Below are 25,006 nucleotides of genomic sequence, written 5' to 3'. Positions count from 1 at the left end.
AGCTATGCGAATGTTGGCAGAACTTAGCTCTGATTTTGTATTGTCATGTCATTGTCAAGATACTGCAGGGATTAAACTATGGACCATAGTTTTTCATCCATGACAAGAAAAGGAGAAAGAAGCATATAAGTACACCTTCATGTTCATATAATGAATGAATTATCATTTTAGGGTCTTATTTCTAATATGCAATAAATATTCTTATTTAGATGTAAAGGTAAAGGTTCCCCTCGCACATATGTGCTAATCGTTCCCGACTCTAGGGGGCAGTGCTCATCTACGTCTCAAAGCCAAAGAGCCAGCACTGTCAGAAGACGTCTCAGTGGTCATGTGGCTGGCATGACTAAACGCCAAAGGCGCACGGAACGCTGTTACCTTCCCACCAAAGGTGATTCCTATTTTTCTACTTGTATTTTTACATGCTTTCAAAATGCTAGGTTGGCAGAAGCTGGGACAAGTAATGGGAGCTCACTCCATTACACGGTGCTAGGGATTCGAACCACCAACTGCCAACCATTCTGATAGATAAACTCAGCGTCTTAGCCACTGAGCCACCGCGTCCCTAATATTTAGATATACCTAGTGGTATAGTCAAGAGCCTTAAACTGAATATCCACCCAATGCCCATGATTCATATGAGTATCTGGGAATTCCTGCCAAGTTCTTGCCAGTGAACCTAAGTGTGTATTCAAGAAAGAGACTGATCAGAATAATAATAATTACAGAGCCAGCTATAGTCTTCTCTACCATTGTAATAAATTAAGGATGTGAACTTATCCTGTGTATATTTTGAGAATATTTGTACAATGTAAATTATAATACAGGACACATTATCATCCCTGACATTTTTTTAAATGAAAGAGATTCACAGAGGATTCAGAGGAGGTTAAGTAGGCCTAGCAATTGATTGTATGAAAAATTTATAATCAATTAAAAATGAAAATATAAAATAAAATATAAAGAAATATAAATGATGGTAGAGATGCAACTTTCTTCAGCATGTAATCCTTTAATCAAATAGCACATTGATATAAAAATGGTTTACAGGCACATTTAATACACAGAACAGATGTGATCTTAAGTATAAATCTGGAGAACAACTGATCGCAAAATATATTTGACATTTATATATTTCCATATTGTCTGCACAGTTTAAGGTTAAATAATTTGGACTGATTTGATTACATAGAAAACATTCCCACATTTTGCAGAGATTCTTTGCCAGTTTTGAAAGGTTGTATGTTACCCATAGCAAAGGTAATTTGCAAACACTATACCTTTTTTTTGCCTAGATGGGTTCTATGCACATATGCTGTATTTAGCTACTATATGTTAGATCTATCCAAGATTTAAAAATGATTCTGAAAAGGAAGATCTTGGGAGGGTGAGCACACACTAGTGTATGTTTTTAAAGCACAATCTCACACATTTTCATTACATTCAGTTATCTTTCATAACTGAAGACTTTTAAACATAAATATTTGACATGCCTGCTGGAGACTTAGAATGTAATGTTGTGTACATATAGTACTTACCAGAAAGTAAATCCCATTAATTATGGTAAAAACTTCTGCATAAGCAAGTGTAAGATTTTACACTAAATTTCTTAGAGATTGAGATGGTTGCCAAATATGCATTTATGATCTAAATGTTTTAAAAAAGAGAGAGCAAATAAGATAGAAATCTATTCACACATGGTTTTATAACAAAGCGTTCGACATATCTTCTGCAGTTTACTGATACATGCTTCCAGGCAAAATAAAATAGTAAAAGGAATGGTATTCTGCTCTGTCTATCAAGAAAGTCCTAACATTACTCATTAGATTAGAAGGATAGTGCATGGCCTACTACTAGGATTATAATATGGTTAACTGGAACCAAACAATAAGTTTAGCTCTTATTTTTGCTTATCTTAATAAGATATTAATACAATTTAGACTTTTATATAAAAAGAATGAAAGATGCTACTAGATTTCTAGGTTTTGTTTTCACGAACAACCAAAATACGCACTAAAAAGAGTTAACCCTTTTAGAACCACATCAAAACCCATCCCTACTACATGAACAAGTTTAACTCTCCCTCAGAACAGTTGATTTTTCTGAATGTGTAGAGAAGTCAGGTTCCTGAGAGTTCCTTGTTTATTATTATTATTATTAGTAGTAGTAGAAGCAGCAGTAGTATTAGTATGATTTCATGTTTGGGGTGAAATTCAGCTTGTATAGGTATGCAGGTCTTGGCATATTCGGGTCTTTTCCCATGTAAGATTGACAGTATCTTGGCGACGTTTTGACGAGGTCACACTCGTCATTTTCAGGCTGGTGCCTTTGGCTTTGTGCTTCATACAAGGTTTGGGGAAGGTTTGGGGAAGGTTTGGATTCCTCCCTGGTTTCAAAATTGCAATAATTGTGGTCTTCTTGAATAAAGCAGGCAGCCATCCTGAGTATAGTATGAAACTAAAATAGGAGGCAAGCCAACATTTAGTTGCTGGTTCACAGTTCTTCAGTAGTTCTGGGTACATGCCATCAAATCCTGCAGCTTTACCATTTTGTAAAGTATCCCGCACTTCTTCTAGTGTAAATGGGCATGAGTATAAAGCAATACTCTATAAAGCAGTGCTTCAATAGCCTGACTTCAGATCTAATTTGTCTGGTGAATTTCGTACATCTTGTTGTCCTTGAAGTAGAGACAAGATGGTTAGCTATGGATTCCACACTGATGGTAGAATGTTTTCTCAGCAATATGGATTTCTAGATAAAGCACCAGCCTTTCCTGCTAGAGTGAGTAAAGTTTAGATTTTCCACAAACCTGGACTTTTTCTGGCTCTGTCCAGGGACTTCAGCAATTCAGTTGCTTTCTCTGGATTAATGTAGTGTTCAAACTCGGCACACAAGCAACTTGTCTCCTCACTCCATCTAGGAATGTAATCGTTACAGTAGCCTCTGGGGATGTTTCTTTTAGCCACAGATTTAATTAAGCCAACAAACCTGTCGTAGTTCTTAGGGACTGCTTTGATCCATCTGTATTAGCATCAATGTGTTTGGCATAAGTATTCCAAACTGCTTTCTGGAAGTTCCAATGAGGTTTAGGAATGGACCTAAGTGCTGGGATTGGGAGTTCTATTCTGTATTTTATAGGCCTAGGCTGTATGTGTGGGAAATTGTTCAAAACCTATCTCTGGATTTGAGATGATGATTTTACTACTCCAGGGGAAACAAGACAAAGATCTGGGGAATAATCCTTTTGCCAATGAGCTCCTATCTTTATTACCATACTAGCTGATAACCCAGCATTGCCCGGGTATTTATTTATCCTAATCCTGTATTAGACAGGAAAAGTCCTGATTTTGGCGACAATTAAATTAGTTATAAATGTTTTCCCTGTGGCCCCAGAAGCGTCAAGAAAAGTGATCGTTTAGTAAGCTTTTTTCTTATCTTGATTTAGAAGTGGCTTCTTGTGTGCGATATTTGCACTAAGTTGTTTGACGTTGTAGTTCTTTTCTAGTATGTAATCTGCATGAAGTACATTGTGTCGGTATTGTAGTGGTGGAGGCGGGCCAGGTTGTAGTAATGTTTTATTGATCATGGCCATACATTTTTCCTCAAAAATAATCAAAGCCTTGTTGAAAATGTCTGGATCAAACGTAATTTGTAATGTGGGATTTTCCCCCATACCAGAGGGACCCCCCTTGTGGAGTACTGTGAAGCCATTACCATGGCAACTCCACTGCACTGTACAGTAGAATGTTTGTACAACATTATGGCAGTACGGTAGAAGCCATTGAAAGGCACAACAGGCTGCATCTTAACAGAACACACACCTGAGGGGCTTTAGGGGCTTACCCACACAGTATTTTTTTCTAGAAAGTAAGTCATCTGTATGCCAAGTTTTGTTGAAATTGCTTGAGGCGTTCCAGAGTTATGCTGGAACATACACACACAAAGCCATTTTTATATAGATAGATTTAAAAGTAAGATTGTTTATTTCCATCCAATCAAATAATCTACTCTCATTTTCATCGCATTGGTTATAGCTCCAAGATGTGTGGTGACTATTGAAATAATCAAGGATTATATTATCTCCTGCAGGCACTGATAAGACAAAATTTGGCCAACTGTCCATTGGAAATTTGTAAACAACCATGATGTAATTCTGTGACTATAGAGAAAACATTCTGATTGGTAGTTTAATTAATAATTGGAGAAAGGGCATTGTAACTGTTAATATCATCCATGATATAAATCGTAATTCCATATTTAGTGTGGTGCAATGCTATCCTGTTTTCCCCAAAATAAGACCTCCCCGGATAAACCCAATAGGGCTTTTGAATGCATGTGCTAAAATAAGCCCTCCCCTGTAAAAAAAAATCCTCCCCAAAAATATTGCAACACAGCAGCAACCACGCTCGCTGCTGCCTGCAACTCAAAAATAATAAGACCTCCCCAAAACTAAGGCCAAGTGCTTATTTTGGATGTAAAAGCACAGTATTATTATTTTATATCCAAACATTTTAGCCTTGTTAGTTGGTGATTGTCCTCCATGTGTGTTTCCTTAGGTACCAGAACATCAGTACAATAATCCATAAGGTTTCACAGTTAGCATCATGCCGTTTTATCATACTTTCACTGTTCCTTCCACTTGAATGCAGAGAATGGTTTTCCTTATTTTAAGTAAATATTAATTAAATATTTAATCAAACTTTTCTCCCATTTATCAAAGGTTACACGATCTGCAGTTTCTACTTGCTTAATGGCTAAAAAAGAAACAAGCAATGTACCAGCTATCTCTCATCTTGTTACCAAAGACTTCACTATATATTAAAATTATCATATATCCTTTGGTATTAAAATCATTGTCAGTTCTCTGAATCAAGGGCTGTAAATCTGCCACAGAAAGTCTGAGCTGAGAGAGCATTCATTATGAAAATATGAAGATAAGCACATGGCTTCCATGTTACTAAGAAAACAACGCACAACTACAGCAAGGTTACATAGCTATTAAGGCGATGTTTGGATGTACCTGTTTGTACTTAGAGTAGAAGCAGTGGTAGAAAAATAAATATACAGGATCTTTAAATATAATATGCATATTTTTTAATATTTTAACATTGTAATATTTTCTGAATACAAAATAAAAAATCATAGTCAAAACTATACATAATTAGGGAATAGCATGAAGACTAATAATAAATCAGATCTAAACTAAGCCGCATTGCTTCATATTGTTGTATGCTGCAAGGGCTCTACTTAACAAAATAAATCATTTTGAAGAAATTAAAAACAGATAGATAATATGACTTTTACAAGACAGTCTAGACTCTAGATAGATAGTTAGATATTTGTATTTGACCCATATAAATCTGATGATGAAATGGAAAAAATATTTGAATTGAACATTTAATAGGCAAACATAAAATATAACTGCTACACAGAAACTTGGAAACAAATAGTCATGAAAATTGAGGTGAATCTATATGAGGTCTTAGAAATCATTTAAGGTAAAGGTAAAGGTTCCCTTTGCACATATGTGCTAGTCGTTCCCGACTCTAGGGGGCAGTGCTCATCTCTGTTTCAAAGCCAAAGTTCCAATGCTTTCCGAAGACATCTCCGTGGTCATGGGCTGGCAAGACTAGACTCCGAAGGCACACAGAACACTGTGACCTTCCCACCAAAGGTGGTTCCTATTTTTCTACTTGCATTTTTACATGCTTTTGAACTGCTAGGTTGGCAGAAGCTGGGACAAGTAACAGGAGGTCACTCAGTTACGCGGCACTAGGGATTCGAACTACCGAACTACCAACCTTTCTGATCAACAAGCTCAGCATCTTAGCCACTGAGCCATTGTGTCCCTAGAAATCATTTAGGGTCCTTAAAATGTTAATTTTAAGATTAAAATTTACTCAAGAAATGATTCAGACTTTGCATCTGCTAGGAAGCTTCCTTAGAAAATAAATGGGAAACATTATTTGTTGAAATCTTTGAGCTATATATTTCCATTTTGTGCTCAGCAATCACACAAAGCACCCTGAATTTTTATTTCATCCCAAGAAGATACAACTTCAAGAAATACTATTTCTCAAGGGAGACTTTTGTGCAGGAATAAGCAAAGAACCTTCTACTGTGTTTCATGGTTTAGGTATAGTTGTATTGATGGATTGCAAATAATTCCAAAGAGTGAAATTGTGCTTACTTATAAATGGTGGGTATTTAAAGTTTCTGGGCTTGTGAATTTCCACATATGTGATAACCCAAAATGTGTTGTCAAATATCAGCAAAATGCAAGTATTCAAAGAGCTACCGAAGAAACTTCTCTCAGCTGATGTTCCCCAAATACTTTAGAACTGCAGCTTTGAGATTTCCCAGCCAGTGTGGGCAAAGCAGAATTTTAAGATTCAATACTAGGGACATCTGTTGGGAAAAGCTATTCTTTATCATCATGTCATATTGTTTCACAAGACCTTTATTATAGAGTTCACACATAGCGATCCCCTCCCATTTATTTCCAAAAGCTTTCAGCACACATTCCATTTATATTTCCTAGTAATGGGCAATTATTAATTATGTTGAAATTTGTGAAGCTTGTAGACAACATAATAAGGCATTGCCTAAATGCTAGAAAATAAATTGAAAAGTTAAAAACCCACCAGACATGTGTTATTGCAATTTATTAGTTTATGAAACTAATTATATCATCTTGAACCAGGAGGAGTACATTGCTCCTAATCCAAATTATTTCAATCTTCTTTTTAAGGTGTATATGGCTATCTCTGGGTTATGTTGTAAACATTGATTTGCTGAATATGGGAATGTAGTATAATTTTAATTAGGCTGAGTGCTAATCAGCTGAATGTTATGAGAGTGGTAGAACAATTTCAACTTTTCTTTTTTTATGACAAATCAGGAAACCAGTTCCCTACATTTCACATAGGATACAGTTTTAAAGCCAGAAGAAGGCAAAATGATCCATATTGAATAAAACAGAAGACACTTTGAAGTGGAAAATTTTGATTTAGGCAAACAAAACAAGAAACTCCCAAATTTGCTAATAGTGACAAAAGTTTTTTTTAACTGTACTGAAATTAAAATAGTAACGTGTGTAGCTTAAGTGAAAAGAAGGTAAGTACAAAGCTATCTTCTACTAACCTAGCAGTTCAAAAGCACGTAAAAAATGCAAGTAGAAAAATAGGGGCCACCTTGGTGGGAAGGTAACAGCGCTCCGTGCCCCTTTGTCATTTAGTCATGCCGGCCACATGACCACAGAGACATCTTCGGACAGCGCTGGCTCTTCGGCTTAGAAATGGAGATGAGCACCGCCCCTATAGCCAGAAACAACTAGCATGCATTTGCGGGGGAATGCAATTAATCTTAACTGTAAGGAATATCTAACTTTATTGTTTTCCTCATATAAAGGCAAGCGAGAAAGAGACACTTATCCTCTTTAAATGTCTATGGAGATTCTTGATCATCCAGGTCATGGTTATCCCAAAGGTGTTTTTTCAAAAGGCAATTAGACTTTATTTTTCCTTGATGTTTTGGTTCTCATCCAAGAAGCTGAAGAACTGAAGAAGCTTCTTGGACGAGAAGTGAAATGTCTTTAAGGGGGGGAAAAGTCCAGTTTCCTTTTGAAAAAACACCTTTAGGTTATCCTCTTTAGTTACCACTGATGTGTCTGATAATGGATGAAAGAGGCCCTGGATATCTAATCTTAGTATCTGTTCTACTGCTTGAATACCTGATCTTCCAGGCTGCCTGTATTTCCAAAGCAACATAGAAATTTTAACTTCAGTTATATATTAAGGGTTGTTTGAATCAAATTTTAGTGTTTGCAGCATTTGGCCATGTTGCATTCATAGACAGTTATTTCAGGACAACTTACAGACTTCTTCATTTAGCAGACGGCATAACAACTATGTGTATGGACTTACAATGTATATTAACCTTTCACCTAAGTTAAAAACACAATAAAATATGAATGTTAAATAGATCTATATTTAGATACTAATATTTAACTTACAGATAAGATAAAATAACTTTGAATGACAATTTCTTTTATCCATATAGTTCTGTACAACTGTAGAAAGGTTTCTTTATAAATAGCTGGGGGTGAAAGAATGTCCATGTATATGAGTAAAGAATAGCAATAGGCAGTCAAATATATTTTAAAGATGGTCAGAAAATTTTAATTCGATCTTCTGCAAAAGCATTCTGATTCCCCCCCCCCCCATTTTGACACTTGGCAATAGGTGCATGTTCCATAGGCTTAGTTCCCTTCACTAAGGTAAACTGGTAAAGCCTGATGTTATTTTTTTTATTGTAATTTTGCAATCATTTATTTTGTGATTTTTTTTTTGAAGATGTTAATATGAAAATGCTGTGAGCGAGATATTTCAATGAATTGAATCACTATGGTTTTATAACTTTTCAACAATTGTCCAATATATAAAAAGAAACTTTTTATGTGTCTCAAGGCCAACACAGATGTATGAAACATGGAATGCTAGACATAAACTTTTATAACCAAATTATAAATAATTTCTGTCACCTCCAATGTTGACCTTTCAGGTTCATCTTGATTAAAGTACAAGGGTAGTCTTTGTTTGATTCTGCTGAATAATGTTCCACTAAAGCTCTGAAACCTAGTGTCATAATGAAGTACTCCAATGAAAAATGAGTATATCTTTTCATCAGTATAAGTTTTTAAAAAGAGAGGATGAATTCCCAATTATTAAGCAACACACATAAGACTATTTGCAATTTAACTGAAGTCATAGCTATGCGAAGCCAACCTAGCTTAGCTATAGTTTCCCCTCCAGGAGTTTTAAACTATTAAACAATCTATTAACATTAAATATGTAAGCCCTCCAAAGACCATATTATATACATTTTGTCACTCAAGAAATGTAGCATTCTTAAGTTGCCTGTTAACAGATATGATTACACTATCTTTATAAAAATATGAAGATAGAATTCAATCATATTTCACTTTCGTACGCTGATATTATACTGCATTTGTTAATAATTAGCATTTCTCTTGCCTGATAAAGGAGATAACACATACCTCCATTTTCTTGTTAGGTGAATATTATTCAGAACGGACACTTTGTCATAAATATAGCATTTCCAAATAATTGTAAATGGCTTGACCATCAACTGCTTCCATATAAGGTAACATCATGAACTCAGAAACTGTGTCCATTAGCCCAAATTGTTTGCCTGCCCTTGGCCCTGGCCCATTTAGCGCACCACTCTGTTCTCATAGAAAGCAGATGTGACAAGTCCACAGCAGGACATGAGATCAACAATGATAACTATTTAGACCGCCACCAATATATCTTGTGATGGCAAGGCTCTGTATGGTATTTCATTATCTATCTGCCCAGAATTTGATTTTAGAATCTTCAGGTCAATTTTCTTCACACCATATATAATTTTACTTTTACTTTTTTTTAAAAAGTAAGCTTTAGTAAGTTATACCCTCTAAATCAGTGTTTCTCAACCTTGGCAACTTGAAGATGTCTGGACTTCAACTCCCAGAATTCCCCAGCGGGCTGGGGAATTCTGGGAGTTGAAGTCCAGACATCTTCAAGTTGCCAAGGTTGAGAAACACTACTCTAAATTATACCTTTCCTGATGGGATACTCCAAACTATTGATCAATTTATCTGTAACTTTATGCATTTAGGTAGCTTAACAGTCTCTGAGATACTGTACATTGAGCAATGCCATATGTAATAGTCTTACTTCAAGTAAATAAAATATTTATGTTAAGACGCTGGCCGTTGCAGTTTTATCTTCAATTTCTAATATAGTATTTTCTGTTTGCACAACAGTGATACCTTTTTAACGGCCAACTTTTAAAGATACACAACTTTAAATTTCTTGTTAAGCACAAAAATATATTTTAAAAAATAACAACGAAAAGATATTTATTTCTGTAAATGCTTTAACAAGAATTCAGTATTTGAGCCAAGTGATTTATATTATTCCTTTTCCGTATCAGAATTCTGCCTAAGATGATCCTTGAGTTACCTTATACTACAAAAGAAAATACACAGGTATAATTTTAATGTGTAGCCACATTAAAGGAATTGCAGGAAGGAAAAGAAAGTTGTGAGTGCTATTAGTAGTGGTTTGGGCACTGATTGAAAGCTGCTCTTAGATTTCAACTGAGTTGTTCTGATATAATTGTCTGGAGAAGCTTGCTGAGTAAAAATACAATTCAAAACATAGTGCTTTTTCCTGTGTTTCCAGCAAAACATTATGAAAGATTACATTGCTTACAAATGTCAGCATAAAAGGCACTATCTCAGTATCAAGAGAGTTTGTGTCAAAAATCTCATATCGCCCGACATAGATACATGACCAGTTTTCAAAAGAAATCTGTATATGACCCTTGGTGACTCAGTGGTTAGAATGCAGGACTGCAGGCTACTTCTGCTGACTGCTGCCAACAAGAGTTTGGCAGTTTGGGTCTCACTTGCTCAAGGTTGACTCAGCCAATATGCTGACTCTGTAAACCGCTTAGAGAGGGCTGTAAAGCATTGTGAAGTGGTATATAAGTCTAAGTGCTATTGCTATATGCAAAATATCTGCAACCTTCACTTTTCACTATATATTTTAATGATAGGACTTCCTCCAGATAAGCCATATTTTAAATTAATGTAATTTTATATGTGTGTTACATACATGTACGCATCTGTCCTTTATAAGTAAGGTTGAACTTACTTGCAGCATTTTCATTACTTAGAATTTCCAAAACGTATTTGGCAGAAAGCTATTCAGTTGTTTTCTCTTATATAATGGGGCAAGGATCTCATACAAATATAAGTTCCTGTTATATAAGGTTATTATTAATTTTAAAGTCCCTTCTTGAGGAAGAACTGACAATTCAGAGGGCACATTTTCATAGGAGATATAATGCCTAAATATAGGAAACAGTGGATGCCAAAGACTTTGTTGTGTATGGCAGTTTCCTGGTTCCACTAGGGGGTGCCATACTCAGTTCTGATTGGTTCCTGCTTGACAGCTGGCATGGTAAGCCCCAGTCAGGACAAGCTAAATGCCCAGGATGTGGGGGTAAGCATAGCAGAGCTGACTGCCGATTTAAATCTGCAGTTTGCCTTAGATGTGGAAAGAGAGGGCATCTGGCTAGGGTTTGCAGGGCTTCCCTGCCTGTTGATAGCTCCCCAGTTACTTCCCCAGTGAGTGGCAATTTGTATACAAGCAAGCCGCCAAAATTCCAGCCTCAGAGGAGAGAAACGTGTTTCTCTTTTCATGAGGGTGGTAGGGAAACAACAATTGATCGAATTGTTCACAAGGCAAATGGAAAGCTGTTTGTCACTGTGGCGTTAGAGGGACGTCTGTACCCCATGGAAGTTGATACAGGGTCAACTGTCTCCATTGTCTCCTGGAGCACAGCTAAAAGGTGCCTGCCTAAGTTGTCTAAGGCTCAGCTGCTGCCTTGTTCATTGCGGCTCAGGGATTTCCAGGGAAACCCTATTCCAGCATTGGGCAGTTACATCTGCAGGGTTACCTTTAAACAGTTTCGAAGCAGGCTGCCACTGATGATAGTGCAAGGGAACCGCCCCAGTTTGCTTGGACTAGAGTGGTTTGAGGCGCTAGGAGAGTTCCGCTTGCGTTAAAACCAAAAGTGGACGCAGAGCTTGACAAGCTGATAGCTCAGGGGCTCCTGGAACCTGTAGATCATTCCCGCTGGGAGACCCCCATTGTACCACCACTCAAAGCAGATGGATCTGTGCGCTTAAGCACTGATTACAAATGCTTGTTGAATTTAGCGTTGCAACAAAGCACATACCCGGTCCCAGTGGTGTAACAACTGTTGCATTTCCTGGGCCAAGGGACAATTTTTGCGAAGCTTGATTTAGTTCAGGCGTACCAGCAGTTGCCTGTCGATGAGGCAACTGCTGAAGCCCAGACAATAGAAACTCACAGGGGGGGCTTTAAATGCCACCACCTGCAGTTTGGCATCCGTGTGGCTCCAGGATTATTCCAAAACTTAATGGAACGGCTTCTCCAGGGTATACCAGGTGTCGCTACCTCCCATGCTGACCTCTTCACCAGCCTCCGCATGGTGCTTCACCAATTCCAGAGTGTTGGGTTGAAATTGAAAGCCAACAAGTGCCAGATTACAGTTCCCAGGGTGGAATTTTTGGGCTATGTGGTGGACGCAGAAGGTCTTCGGCCAGCTCCATCTAAAATCCAAGCCATTCAACAGGCCCCAGCACATACCAGCAAGGCAGAGTTACAAGCTTTTCTGGGGCTCCTGAATTTCTATAATATATGGTATTCTGCCACACAAAGCATCGCTGGCGGAACCCCTACTCAGACTACTTGATCGCTCAGCCAAATGGGTGTAGGGTAAAGCCGAAGCTGCAGCCTTCCAAGCTGTCAAGACTTTGTTAACTTCTGACAGCGTGTTGATGCAGTTCAACGAATCTCTTCCTCTCGTTTTGTCCTGCAATGCATCCCCTTACGGGGTGGGGGCTGTCTTGAGCCATCTGTTACCTTCTGGGCTAGAAGCGCCCATAGCTTTTTATTCTTGAACACTAGCCACTGCAGAAAGGAACTATAGCCAATTAGATAGAGAAGCCTTGGCTATAGTGTCAGGAATAAAGAGGTTTCATGAGTACCTCTGTGGCCAGCATTTCCAACTTATGACTGACCCCGAGGAGAGGGGGCGGTCTAGAAATTTAATAAATTATTAAATTATAAACCTTTATTGAGGCTAATAGCGGGAGACAAGCAGACACCACAAATCCTATTGCCTCGGTTGACCAGATGGACAGTTTTCCTGGCTGTGTATAATTATTCATTGCTACATTGGTCAGGCAAGCACTTGTGTCACACAGATGCGCTCAGTCATTGTCCTTTGCCAATTACCACCAACGACCCAGCCCCGGCCTCCTCTATTCTACTCATCAACGATTGGCAGCTTCCCATTACAGCTGCCGAAGTGGCAAGAGCCATACGGAAAGATAAGGTGTTGTCCAGGGTGTTGGATTGGGTTCAACGAGGGTGGCCGGTGGGGAATTTGGTCTAAGTGTTCCGCCCCTATCTACTCTGAAAAAACAAATTGTCTTCGCAAAAGGGGTGTTTGTTATGGGTAGCCGTGTGGTGATCCCAGAAACATTGCGGCCCTCGGTACTATCTACCCTGCATGAGGGGCACCCAGGGGTGGTGCGTATGAAGGCTTTGGCCCATAGTTACACCTGGTGGTCAAAGATGGACAGCGACATCGCTTTCCAGGTAGCCGTTTGCCAGCCTTGCCAATCATCATGACCTCTCAACCCCAGGGCTCCGGTACAAAGCTAGGAGGTGCCAAGGGCACCATGGTCCAGAATTCACCTAGATTTCGCTGGCTCTTATAGGGGTCAAACGTTCCTAGTGACAGTTGATGCGTTCTCTAAATGGGTTGAAGTGTCAGTAATGTCATCTACAAATGCCCAGTCTATCATAGCAGCTCTTAGGTGATTATTCGCCACACATGGGATACCTGATGTAGTGGCATCTGATAATGGCCCACAGCTAAGGGCCGCACAGTTTGCTGGGTTTCTAGCGGAATTAGGAATCCGCCATGCATTTGTAGCCCCATTCAACCCCGCGGCCAATGGTATGGCCGAGCGAGCTGTCCAGACCACTAAAGAGGCCCTGGCTAAGTTGGAAAGGGGAGATTGGCAGGAGAAGATATATAAATATCTCCTCTGGCAGCAAGCTACCCCATGCCCAATAACAAACCTAAATCTGGCAGAGTTATTAACGGGCTGGAGGATTAGAATGACCCTGGACCGTTTGCATCCCGAGTATGCCCCTGAGAAACCTCCTGGGTCCTATAGACAGCCTAGGGGATTTGGGTTAGAGGATTGGGTATACGCTAGAAATTATGCTGGCCACCCCTTATGGCTACCAGGGAAAGTCAGGGGAATCACAGGACCCTGCTCCTATGAGATAGTACTAGAGGATGGCAGAGTCTGAAGGAGCCATATTAACCAGCTAAGGGCCTGCCATGTCACAACAGATGTCAGTATGGAATCATCCAACCGGGAGCCGGAAAGAGTCCAACCATGGGGCACTGACAACTCGGCCGCAGAATAGAGTGACCAGCCAGTGGACTTACTGGGGATTCCTTAAGTGCCTCCAGCGGCGAGAAGTCCAAGTCCGGAGGGGGGGCACAAGAGTTAACACAGCCCAGTAATTCCGAAGCTTGGATGAGCTTACCTGCATCTTCAATGGCTGCCAGCGCACCAAGATCTGGGCAGATTCGACGCCGCCCAGCATATTTGGCTGATTACATATGCGCTAAGTATGGAGGGGTGTTGTGTATGGCAGTTTCCTGGTTCCACTAGGGGGTGCCATACTCGGTTCTGATTGGTTCCTGCTTGACAGCCGGCATATATAAAGAGCTGTCAAGCAGGGTCTCAGTGTTGCCATTATCTGAGACACGCGCATAGTGAAATGCCACGTTGGCAATCTGTTAGCAATAAACTGTTAGCATTAAGAGATCTGGCTTGCCTCAGTCCTTCCCTCCACCCGAGTTCTCCCAGATAGAACAGACTTTATACTGCACTGCGGATCTCATGCAGACTTGGCTATTATGTGGCTGTAAGGGACTGGAAGGACTGAACTAGGTCACTAGAAGATGCTTGCCCCCAATAGCTTTATGCTCCTCTGATTGTGGATATACAAATGATGAAAAACATTTCAATACAACTCAGGCAAGAGATCTTTCTAGAAATTTGTGTCTTCAATCTGAAGATCAATTTTCTTTGAAGAAAAAGAATTTAAACCATACCAAGGGTATATTTCTATTTCCTCTTTCCTTCTGCGTATCTCTTCTGTGTACCCTTGACACCCTTATTCTAGGAAGTATGCTTTACAGACATACCAGCACTTGGAGTAGACTTCCTGCTTTGTTTGTCAAAGGAACTATTTTTAAAAAAGCGGAAGTTGTATATTAAACAAGATATTCAGATGATGCATGAAAAGAACAGCTCATTATGTAACAGAAAGCAAATCATATGCAAATAATAGAAAATTAAGAACAATTAAGATACGCCTAGTCATATCTCCTCCTCCTCCTTTTGGTATATAGTTATGGTAGGTTCTGCTTGTTTTTCTTTTATCTCACATCAGTGACGTGCGGTGAGGTTTATGGCTGGTGAGGCTGGTGACGTCATCAAATTATCATCATGAAGGGAGGACTGTGACAACTTTGATCTTTGCAAGCGTGCAAGCAAAATACCCCAGGATCACGGTGGCGGGGACAGCAACTCCTTCTGCTGCGCTGCGGAGAAGAGCCACAGGAAGGAGGGGAATGGGACGTGTGCAGGAGGCTCCTCAGCGCCAGCCTCAGATCAGCGCAGCCATGGTCCCCTTCATGTTGGCTCAGGAAGGAGTTGAATGGGACCACGTGTGCAGGGGAAGGGGACCGCGGTTCGCGCTGATCTGAGGCTGGCGCTGAGGAGCCTCCTGCACACGTGGTCCCATTCCCCTCCTTCCTGAGCCAACATGAAGGGCTGCCTCCTGCACACGTGGTCCCATTCCCTTCCTTCCTGTGGCTCTTCTCCGCAGCGCAGCAGGAGTTGCTGTCCCCGCCACCGTGATCCTGGGGTATTTTGCTTGCACGTGCAAGAAAGAGATGAAAGAGAAAAGGGGAGAATTTTTCTTTTCTTTTCATGATGAGAGCGGTGAGGCTCTGCCTCCCCTGACTGCACGTCACTGTCTCACATAGGTGCCACCAAAAACATATTCAATTACCTAAGAAACCCATAACAGAAAATATCCCTTCTTCCTGAGAGATGTCAAAGTTGATGGTTTGGTGGGTATCTAAGACAATACTGACATTACAACAGAATTGAGCATCTATTTTTCAGCCACCCTGGGTGCTCTGCAGATTGCATGCAGCTCCTTTAGTACAGGCATTGGTAACCTGCATTGTCCACAGTCAGTAATTTTATTTTGTATCTATTGAGTACCCAAGAATGTTGGCTGGAGGGGTGAAGTGAGGTCAAAAATTCTTTCCATGTCCAGATTAGTTTTTAATCTTAATGTTTACTAGTAAAGCTGCACACTTCTAATGAGGTTCCTGGTGATTTCTGAAGAAGGGTTTTGGTGGTGGAGAAGACTCCTGACAACACCAGGAGCAGACAAGAAAACCAGATAATGGAATTGAATAAATCAACCAGAGTTCTCAATCCAGTCACAAATGACTAGATTCAGATTATACTACTTGAGACACATTAAATTACAATCCAGCTATCTGGAAAAGGCTCTAACACTGGAAAAGGTGAAAGGAAAGAGAAGCCCACGGCCAGCAGAGAGATGGACCGTTTCTGTTATAATGGTGATGAGTGGACCATTGGGAGACCTCCAAGAACAGATTACAGAAGATCATCATGAAAATCTATGTGGCTGCTAAGAAACGACAAAGACTTAATGATGCTTCAATCGATTTGTTTCTGGACCTGCAAAGGCCTCGGCTGACACCCCAATTAGTAAAATCAGCAAATAATTTTATCAACTGCAATATTCTCTGTGCATAGCCGCATCTTAAACGCACTATAATACTTTCTACTTTAACTTCATGAAGCTCATACCTAATTAATGCACTGAATTAAATAGAAATACTGTGAATTAGCTCACTGCCTTTTCTAAGAGAGTAATCTGCAACGATCCCATGCGTGTAAACAAACTAGGAAGGAAGGACCTATAAATTGCACAGGAGCCACGTCCTGCGTTAACACCCCTCCCCCTCCCCCGGCGGCCTCAAACAGGAAACCTCTTAAGGACACATAAGAATTTTGGCCTTGTTTGGCCACCGTAACTGGCATTATACAGCCGGGAAGCACTGATTGGTCCTTTGAGCAGCCCATCATCCTTGCTCCGGGGAACGGCCTGAGTTGATTAAAGAAGTGGAAGAAGCGCGGGTGAGTGGAGGTGGGCGGGAAAAGCACGAACCGAAAGGCTGTAGTAGAAGGCGGAGGCGGTTCAGGAGCGTTCCGCCGCCGCCGCGTCTTTCGCGTAAGTTCCTGAATGGCGGTAGCGGCCCTTGATCGCAGGCGCTGAGCTTCGGCTTTATCTTCCGCTCCTCCTTTGCTTTCCCGCCGCTATATAAGCTCGGCGACGCCACTTTTTTCGGGCACGCCGTCCCGGCGCTTGGCTAGGCTTGTTAGGGTGCAACCTCACGGCGCGCAGAACCGGATCGTTTTGAACACGAGTCGATAGGATTCCCGCAGCCCCGGCTGCCGAAGGAGCGGCTGATTTCACATTTGCTAGCGTGCCCAAGGCTTTCGCTGCTCAAGGGGTTGCAGGTAGCAAACAGGGTTTTGTTGATATTTTTCCTGTTTGTCTTCAGAAATATTTGCATCTTAATACTCGTTGCCTGACCGCCCCCCACCCCCACCCCCAGTATGATTGTTGGGAAAAGCTGCAAAACGTTGGGGAAAAAATGTTAATGGAAACTGACATAGCATTGATGTGTTTTTTATCTGATCTGGAATCAAAAGTAGAAAATGTAGGGAAAGGGGGGAAAATCTGGAGCAAAGAATATGGAGGAAAATGATAAACTGGAATATTAGAATGCGGGTCTTTAGGAATTCAAGGGCATCCCTATTATATTGTATCTTTTAACTGTGTACATTATAGTAGCCTTTTTTTTTTCACCAATCACTTATTTTTGAAGCCACATAGAAGTTTATGAAATTTCACCATCATAATTAGATGGTAAAATGCAAAGTCTTGGCTGTGTGATTCTGGAATTTTGTTAAAATAAAGAAGAAAAAGGATACTTCAAGATCTCTATCATACTTACTGCTGTTTTAAAAGTGTCCTTTAAGAATCACAAGAGACATAGCAGTAATGTATTAATTATTTCAACTATGCTATGCCTCTTATGGCCCTTAAAGGTTAAAAAAAACTGTAGGTGCTAAATATAAAGAGTTTGTCCACTTCTGCCTTACATGTTTAGAATAAATATCATTTATACCAGCCGCTTGGCTAAACACAGAATTTACAATTTAAAAGGACACGGTATTCCTATGCAATCTTAGTCAAATATAAGCCAAGTGATTTTAATTGGTCTTAGTTTAAATATAGGGGTCTGGAATTGCACACACAGACTTTAGATTTATTTAGGGATACATTTTAATGATATTTTAGGAAACCTACGAAGACCATATTAAAGTTTGGAGGGTTTTTTAAACTCTGCTTAACTCTTACTGAGTACCAAATAATTCTGTATAAAAATTAAATACAGGATACAATCATGCCTGACAATTTTGAACATTTTCAGCTGTAGATTTAGATGTATATTTAGCAGAGATGTAGACAACATGTAGAGTACGGATTTAAATATTAGATGACAAAGTTGAATATAATGTTTTCATGTGGGTATTGTAATGCTGAAGTAATTGAGTTATTAAGAGTTTGCTACGGTATGTTTTTGCCAAATATTAGATTATTATTTGTTTTTCCACAGAGCACTTGAAAGATACCAAAATGAGTCTACGGAAACAAACTCCAAGTGATTTCTTGAAGCAAATCATAGGAAGACCAGTTGTTGTAAAATTAAATTCTGGAGTTGATTACCGAGGTATATTCTCCCTGCTTCATCTTCCAACTATGATAGATTTATGTACTCTTTCAACAATGAAATAGACAGATAGCAATCATCCTTAAATAGCATGTTCTTGAAAAATTCTTAATCAAAATTGAATTCTAGGTTTATAGGAGTTGTGACATTGTGATTGAAGAAGGAAAAATTCTCCGTGTGAATCATTTTATATATATGGATTATGATGTTCTTTATCTTGACTTGTAACCACCTCAACTTAAAATAGAAATTTTGGTCTCAGTTGTGATTCTAAATCAAGGTTTACCTATACATGTATATTTAATTTGTCAAAAGATGGATTCCAAGTATAAGTTAAGAATAAAATTAAATGTGTAGAGGATTGCTTAGTGTGCCTGGGAAAGTGATGGTATTTCTCATATATTTTTGATCAAAATTTTGATGAATGTCAGAAAACAGAAATGGCTATGCCTGCTTGTTTGATAAGGCAGCAACAGCTGTGTATGTCAAGAGAAAGCTAAAACAAATTGAATGTATTGGGAATGGATTATTTAAAAAGTGAGTGATGTAAAATAAAATTAGATGGGGTTAAAATGCAAATGCTGAATGTGGATAGAATACCAAAATGTGTAACTAGCATGAAAGAACTATTTTGAGGTGGTTTGGACATATAGAAAAAAATACACGAGGATAGAATTGCAAAACAGATATATCAACGAAGATCGAATGACTCATAACCAAGAAAGTAATGGTTAGAGTTGGTGAGATTCTCAAAAAAAGTGAGAAATTTAAAGAACAAAGTGGTACATAAATTAATGTGACAATGTAATTTAAAGGATAGTTTATAAAGATGAGAAGATATAGACAGGTATAATGGTGTTAATAACTTTGTAGCAAAGCTCTCTTTTCTTATTTTTGACCTTTAATTTCTTTGGCAGACTATTACATAGATAAAAGTGGGCTGGCTGTTGTGCCATAACTAACTTTCATTCTCACTAGTTGTACATTGTATAATGATATCTTTGTGTTTAAATTTTAGACCAGGAGTGTCCAAACTTGGGAACTTTAAGACTTGTGGACTTCAACTCCCAGAATTCCCCAGCCAGCCATGCTGGCTGGGGAATTCTGGGAGTTGAAGTCCACAAGTCTTAAAGTTCCCAAGTTTGGACACCCCTGTTTTAGACCAATATTAGGTTGGAAGATTGCGTTATAATATGTGAATGACTAATTCTAGGGGTACTGGCCTGCTTGGATGGCTACATGAATATTGCTCTGGAACAGACGGAAGAGTATGTAAATGGACAATTGAAAAATAAATATGGAGATGCCTTCATCAGAGGAAATAATGGTAAATATGTTTATTAGAAAATGCTGGCTTTTAATGATACAATTAAAAGTTTATTGGTCTTATCATTTAAAACCTAACTTTTCTCATCTTGCAGTCTTTGATATAAAAAAAAATTCTTAGAAATGAATACATGCAAGAGTGTTATTTGCTTTTTTTAAAGTATTGATATTTACCCCTAAATTTTTTCTGTTTGCTTTTTAAAACTTTGTTTCCTTTCGAAATTGTAATTTGTCTAGCTTTTGTGAGGTTGATTTGTTTCAATGTTGAAGAAGATTCTTTTTTTTAATTTGGAAAAATGAAAATCGATAGGAAAATTGGGATTTCTTTAAGCTCAACTTGAGTTAGTTTAAGAATAGGAAAAGCTGAAGGAAATGTCGGTGGCAACATTTTAATACTGAATGGAGAACAATAGGTGAAGCCAATCAAGACACAGTGACTGTGGGTACAAGGGACACATCAGGATCCAGTGATTTATCATATTTAATTTTGGATGGGGTTGCGCTACCCCAGACAGATCCATTACACAACATGGGGATCCTCCTGAACACAATTCCTCAAAGAGCAGGTGGCAATTGTGCTAGGAAGGCCTTTATTCAACTGTGTTGTGCACCAATTGTGCTCTTATAGGTGGGTTTGAGGAAAAGAGCCTTTTCCGCTATGGTCCCATCCCTGTGGGACGCCCTATCACCAGAGGTGATAACTGTTCCCACCCTTTTGGCTTTCCAGAAGGATGTTAAAACTTGGTTTTGCTGGTTGGCCTGAGAACCTGAATGGGACATTCACAGCTGGATGTGGTTGACAGGATGAAAAAGACTTCTTCTCCATCACATCCCCTCTCTGATTTTAGTATAGTTTTAAAATCTTAATCTATGTAGTTTTAATATTTTAATTATTTTTCTACTTGTAAGCTGCCCAGAACCACCTTATAGAGGAGATGGGTAGCATAAAAAAGTAATAAATAAAATGAAATACCTAATTATTTTATACATATGTCAGAAAGAGGCTTGATTAACATGTTAGGTCATCTTGTTAAAAAAAACCAGTAAATATATAAATCTGATAAAGATAGGAACATTTCTTATATCCCTTTCCCATCCTTAGCCTGATGCTGCCAAATCCCATGCAGAGACTTCCATGGGCCAAATCACATGTAGTCCTGGAACTGCAGGTTATGGATTTTTTCAGTAGTACAAAACATTTTTTCCATAAAAATAAAGGAATTTTTCAGTTCTGCCTGTGATGCTATGTGATAATCACTCTTTTCAAAGGAGTCCTGAGATATTTACAATAAACTCCCTATTTAAAGTCTTGGATAAAACAACCTTAATAGAACCAGCAATGTTTAATGGCAGTAATTAAAAATATTAAAAAAAAACTTCTTTAAAAAAGAAAAACAAAATGATAGGCATCTTAGATGTAGTCTAAGCCTGGAGTAAACTGTAAGACAACATTAAAAGGTAAAGGTTCCCCTCGCACATATGTGCTAGTCTTCCTGACTCTAGGGGGCGGTGCTCATCTCCGTTTCAAAGCCGAAGAGTCAGTGCCGTCTGAAAATGTCTCCGTGATCATGTAGCCAGCATGACTAAACGCTGAAGGTGCGCGGAACACTGTTGCCTTCCCAGCAAAGGTGGTTCCTATTTTTCTACTTTACATGCTTTCAAACTGCTAGGTTGCCAGAAGCTGGGACAAGTAACTGGAGTTCACTCCGTTACGCAGTGCTAGGTATTGGAACTGCCAAACTGCCGACCTTTCTGATTGACAAACTCAGCATCTTAGCTACTGAGCCACCGCATCCCTTTTAAGGCAACATTAGGTCCGGCCAACATCTCTTAGGAGAGTTTCATAATTTGATGTCTCTCAAAAATTATTTTTTGTTATATTCCTGCTCAGTAGTCATAAATAATTTGTGAACTGTAGCTATAGTAATTATTGTTCGTCTATGATGAGTTTGTTTAATGTATTATTTTTTCTCTTAAACAGTCTTATATATAAGTACACAGAAGAGGAGAATGTGAGCTGAAGATGGACTATTTCATATTAACTTTTCTTAATAATTGTTTTGTTTCTGCCTTCTGTTGTAAAGTTATAATCTGTATGAATTTTTTTTTTAATGGTAAACAAAATGGGACATTTTTCTGTTTCAATATTGTTTGTATTATAATTTGGAAAGAAATAAAAAATGGAAAATAGTGTGATTTGTTTAATCTTTCAAGTTATTTTAAAACCGCATCTGTTATTCAGATGGTAATAGTTACAAGCTAGAGAATAACCACATTTAAATCTTTTTCACTGCCAAAGAGGGAAGGATGATCTGAGTTTTCAGTGACTGGATAGGGTAGGGTAAGGTAACATTCCCATTTTTAAAAAAAAAATATGGTGAATTGCTGACTTTAACTAACAAACGTATTCTTTATGGGAGGGGGTGGAAATTGCAATAAAAATGCAATGGAAGGAAAATCCAGAACTTAATGTGACAGAAAGAAGTAAGCATCACAATTTGTGAGAAGTTATTTTATTTTTTCAGAACCTTGACAACTCTTTTAATATCGTTAAAGCAGAATATTTTTTTGTCTTGTCTCATCAGGCTTAGGGGCTTCCTAAATCTTATTGCCTCTCATTCTGGGACAGTTATGATGTTTAATATAAAATTCAGCAGCTTGATGAAAATCTTATAATTTCATTTTTTCTTCTTTTTTCTTAAATCATAATCAATATTCTAACTGCCATTTCAAGACAAAATAAAAATTGAGATTTTAAAAAAATCTTAATTGTTGCTAACCATTGATTAGTCCAGTGTTTCTCAACCTTGGAAGCTTTAAGATGGGTGGACTTCAACTCCCAGAATTCCTTAGCTAGCACAACCAGCCCTGCTTGCTGGGGAATTCTGGGAGTTGAAGACCACCCATATTAAAGTTGCCAAGTTTGAGAAGCACTGGTATGGAGTCCTTTCTTCAAACATTTGTGATTTTAAACTTGGAAGACAAAAATAAGTGAGTGAATGGAGTGGAGTTATATATGAGATTACATGTATTTTACATGTACTTTAGTAAAGTGCTCAGTTACCTTAAGACTTAAGATCTTGTAAATTTCTGTAAAATACCTACCTACCTACCAGCGGTGGATTTCAATTTTTTTTAGAACCTCTTCTGTAGGTGTGGCCTACTTTGTGGGAGTGGCTTGCCAGCCATGTGACCAGGTGGGAGTGGCTTGCTGGCCATATGATGGTGGGAGTGGCTTGCCAGCCATGTGACTGGGTAGGCGTGGCCAACTTGTAAAATGTGATGAAACTCACTTAACACTCTTGCTTAGCAACCAAAATGTTGGCTCAGAAACTCTGGCATTTGAAGCACGCAAGTCTTAAAGCTGTCAAGTTACAAGACCCTTGCACCCCTAACCCTTTAGGAAAAAAAAACTCCAGGGGTGTTCAAACTTGACAGCTTTAAGACTTGTGGACTTCAACTCCCAGAATTCTCATTCTTCATCTTGATGATGTGCAGACTGGTGGGGGGAGGGAGCTGGAATCGGTTCTAAACGGCACTGTAGATTTGTGGAACCTCTTCTATAGAAAAGGTTAGAACTGGCAGGAACCCACCCCTGCTACCTACCTCAAGGAATGTAGTAATTTACACTTGTACTATAATATAGAGAAGCACAATAGCATCTCTGATAAATGTAAGATTAACAATAGATACGCTGTCCCAGGGATGTTTCATGTGACTACATTAGACTGTACATCTGCCTGCTATCTTGACTAAAATGATATTTCTTCAGGAGAAAAAACAGAAGTAACATCAAATCAAATCTTGATTATGGTCATAGACCAGTATAAGGAAGATGGGATACAGTCATGAACAAAGCATAAAGGATACATCAAGAATGAAAATAACTCTAAAAAAGAATTATGAGAAGCAAGAAGATATAAAAGTTACATACATTTATAAATTAAAAGGGGACAGGAACATTAGATGGATAGAATATAAGGGATTAATATATGGAAGATTATTTCAAATTACAAAGCACTCAATAGGGTGAACCAGGTGCTCATGAAATCTAATTTATAGCAGAGGCCATCCAATTAATTTGAAGGCTACACACAACCTGTATACATAGGACAATTTCTGTATATACTTTGATACAGTATATTGTATTCCTCTACCAACTAGTAATAGAAAAAAAATTAAATAAAATATAAATAAGACGTAAACAATTAAGCCAGTTTATTCTCAGGTTCTGTTCTCAGAGCTGTTTCTATGTTAAGAGAAGCTGTAGTCAAGGAACATGGGCAAATGAATTTCCTTATGCTCCAGTGCCTCAAACACCTGTTGTGAAACTTCAGTTAATGCTTGCAGCCTTTATTTGTGTTAACAATAGACTTTATGGCTCTGACCTGTATTATTGCCTGAAATGACATCATCATCTGAGTCCTTTTGGAGAAGGGCGGCATATAAATCCAAATAAACCAAACCAAACCAAACCAATCTAAAAGAGAGATGAGGAATAAGAAAATTTTCAGGACGATGGAATCAAACTCCCCTTTCCTATATTGTTAGATTTCAATATTATTGTACAAAATTGGAAGAGGAAACAGACAGGATATGTTTTCCAATGTGCAAAACAAAAAACAACAACTCACCAGTTACGTCATATTTAGAGGCAGATGGAAAAATGAGGCCCTCTACATACAGTTTTTTGAAAGAAATTCCAGGTGAATCCCTTACAATGTTACTATGAACTTAAATTTACATGAAGCAGTATCATTTCTCTACACATAACATTATGTAATGCTGTAGAAATTATTTGTGATCCTTTTTTCCCCATGAATGAGTAGAGTGTGAAGAACTAACATGATTAAAACTGGATTTGAGCACTTACTGGCTTCCTGTAGCTATTAAGTAATAACAGAAACAGCTGTTGCTCTCCCCATTAGCGGAGAAAGCAAAAAGCTTTTTTCTTTAAGGGATGTTTGCCTGTCAGGCTACAGGAGAAAGCTGCTGTGTCTGAAGGAATATGGATCCCCAGGTAAGTAATAGCAACTTTGGTGTTCACCATCAGGAAATTGCCAATGGGTGTATTGGA

General features: G+C 38.6%; 1 protein-coding gene across 3 annotated transcripts; it reads left to right on the top strand.

The window, feature by feature from the left end:
- Positions 1-16,794: 16,794 nt before the first annotated feature.
- LSM6 (LSM6 homolog, U6 small nuclear RNA and mRNA degradation associated) lies at positions 16,795-22,125 on the top strand. 3 transcript variants are annotated; one of them, XM_081959955.1, is made up of 4 exons: positions 16,795-16,939; positions 18,490-18,603; positions 19,817-19,930; positions 21,911-22,125. In XM_081959955.1, exons 2-4 carry the CDS (start codon positions 18,510-18,512, stop codon positions 21,943-21,945), a joined length of 243 nt encoding a protein of 80 aa, XP_081816081.1. In that variant the 5' UTR covers positions 16,795-16,939; positions 18,490-18,509; the 3' UTR covers positions 21,946-22,125. The 3 variants fall into 3 exon arrangements, with proteins under 3 accessions (XP_081816081.1, XP_081816079.1, XP_081816080.1); XM_081959953.1 differs by having other exon boundaries at positions 16,889-17,033; XM_081959954.1 differs by lacking the exon at positions 16,795-16,939 and adding an exon at positions 17,041-17,323.
- Positions 22,126-25,006: the final 2,881 nt, after the last annotated feature.

This window comes from Natrix helvetica, assembly GCF_964273705.1.
Source record: "Natrix helvetica genome assembly, chromosome: 7".
Lineage (NCBI taxonomy): Eukaryota > Metazoa > Chordata > Lepidosauria > Squamata > Natricidae > Natrix > Natrix helvetica.
The sequence above is the reverse complement of the archived record's forward strand: the minus strand, read 5'-3'. Positions and strand labels throughout refer to the sequence as shown.

Coding starts and splice junctions, on each gene's coding strand:
- LSM6 (XM_081959955.1), top strand. CDS start 18,510: ATGAGTCTACGGAAACAAACTCCAAGTGATTTCTTGAAGCAAATCATA. Junction 18,604..19,816: donor TTCTGGAGTTGATTACCGAG/GTATATTCTCCC, acceptor GACTAATTCTAG/GGGTACTGGCCTGCTTGGAT. Junction 19,931..21,910: donor CTTCATCAGAGGAAATAATG/GTAAATATGTTT, acceptor TCTCTTAAACAG/TCTTATATATAAGTACACAG.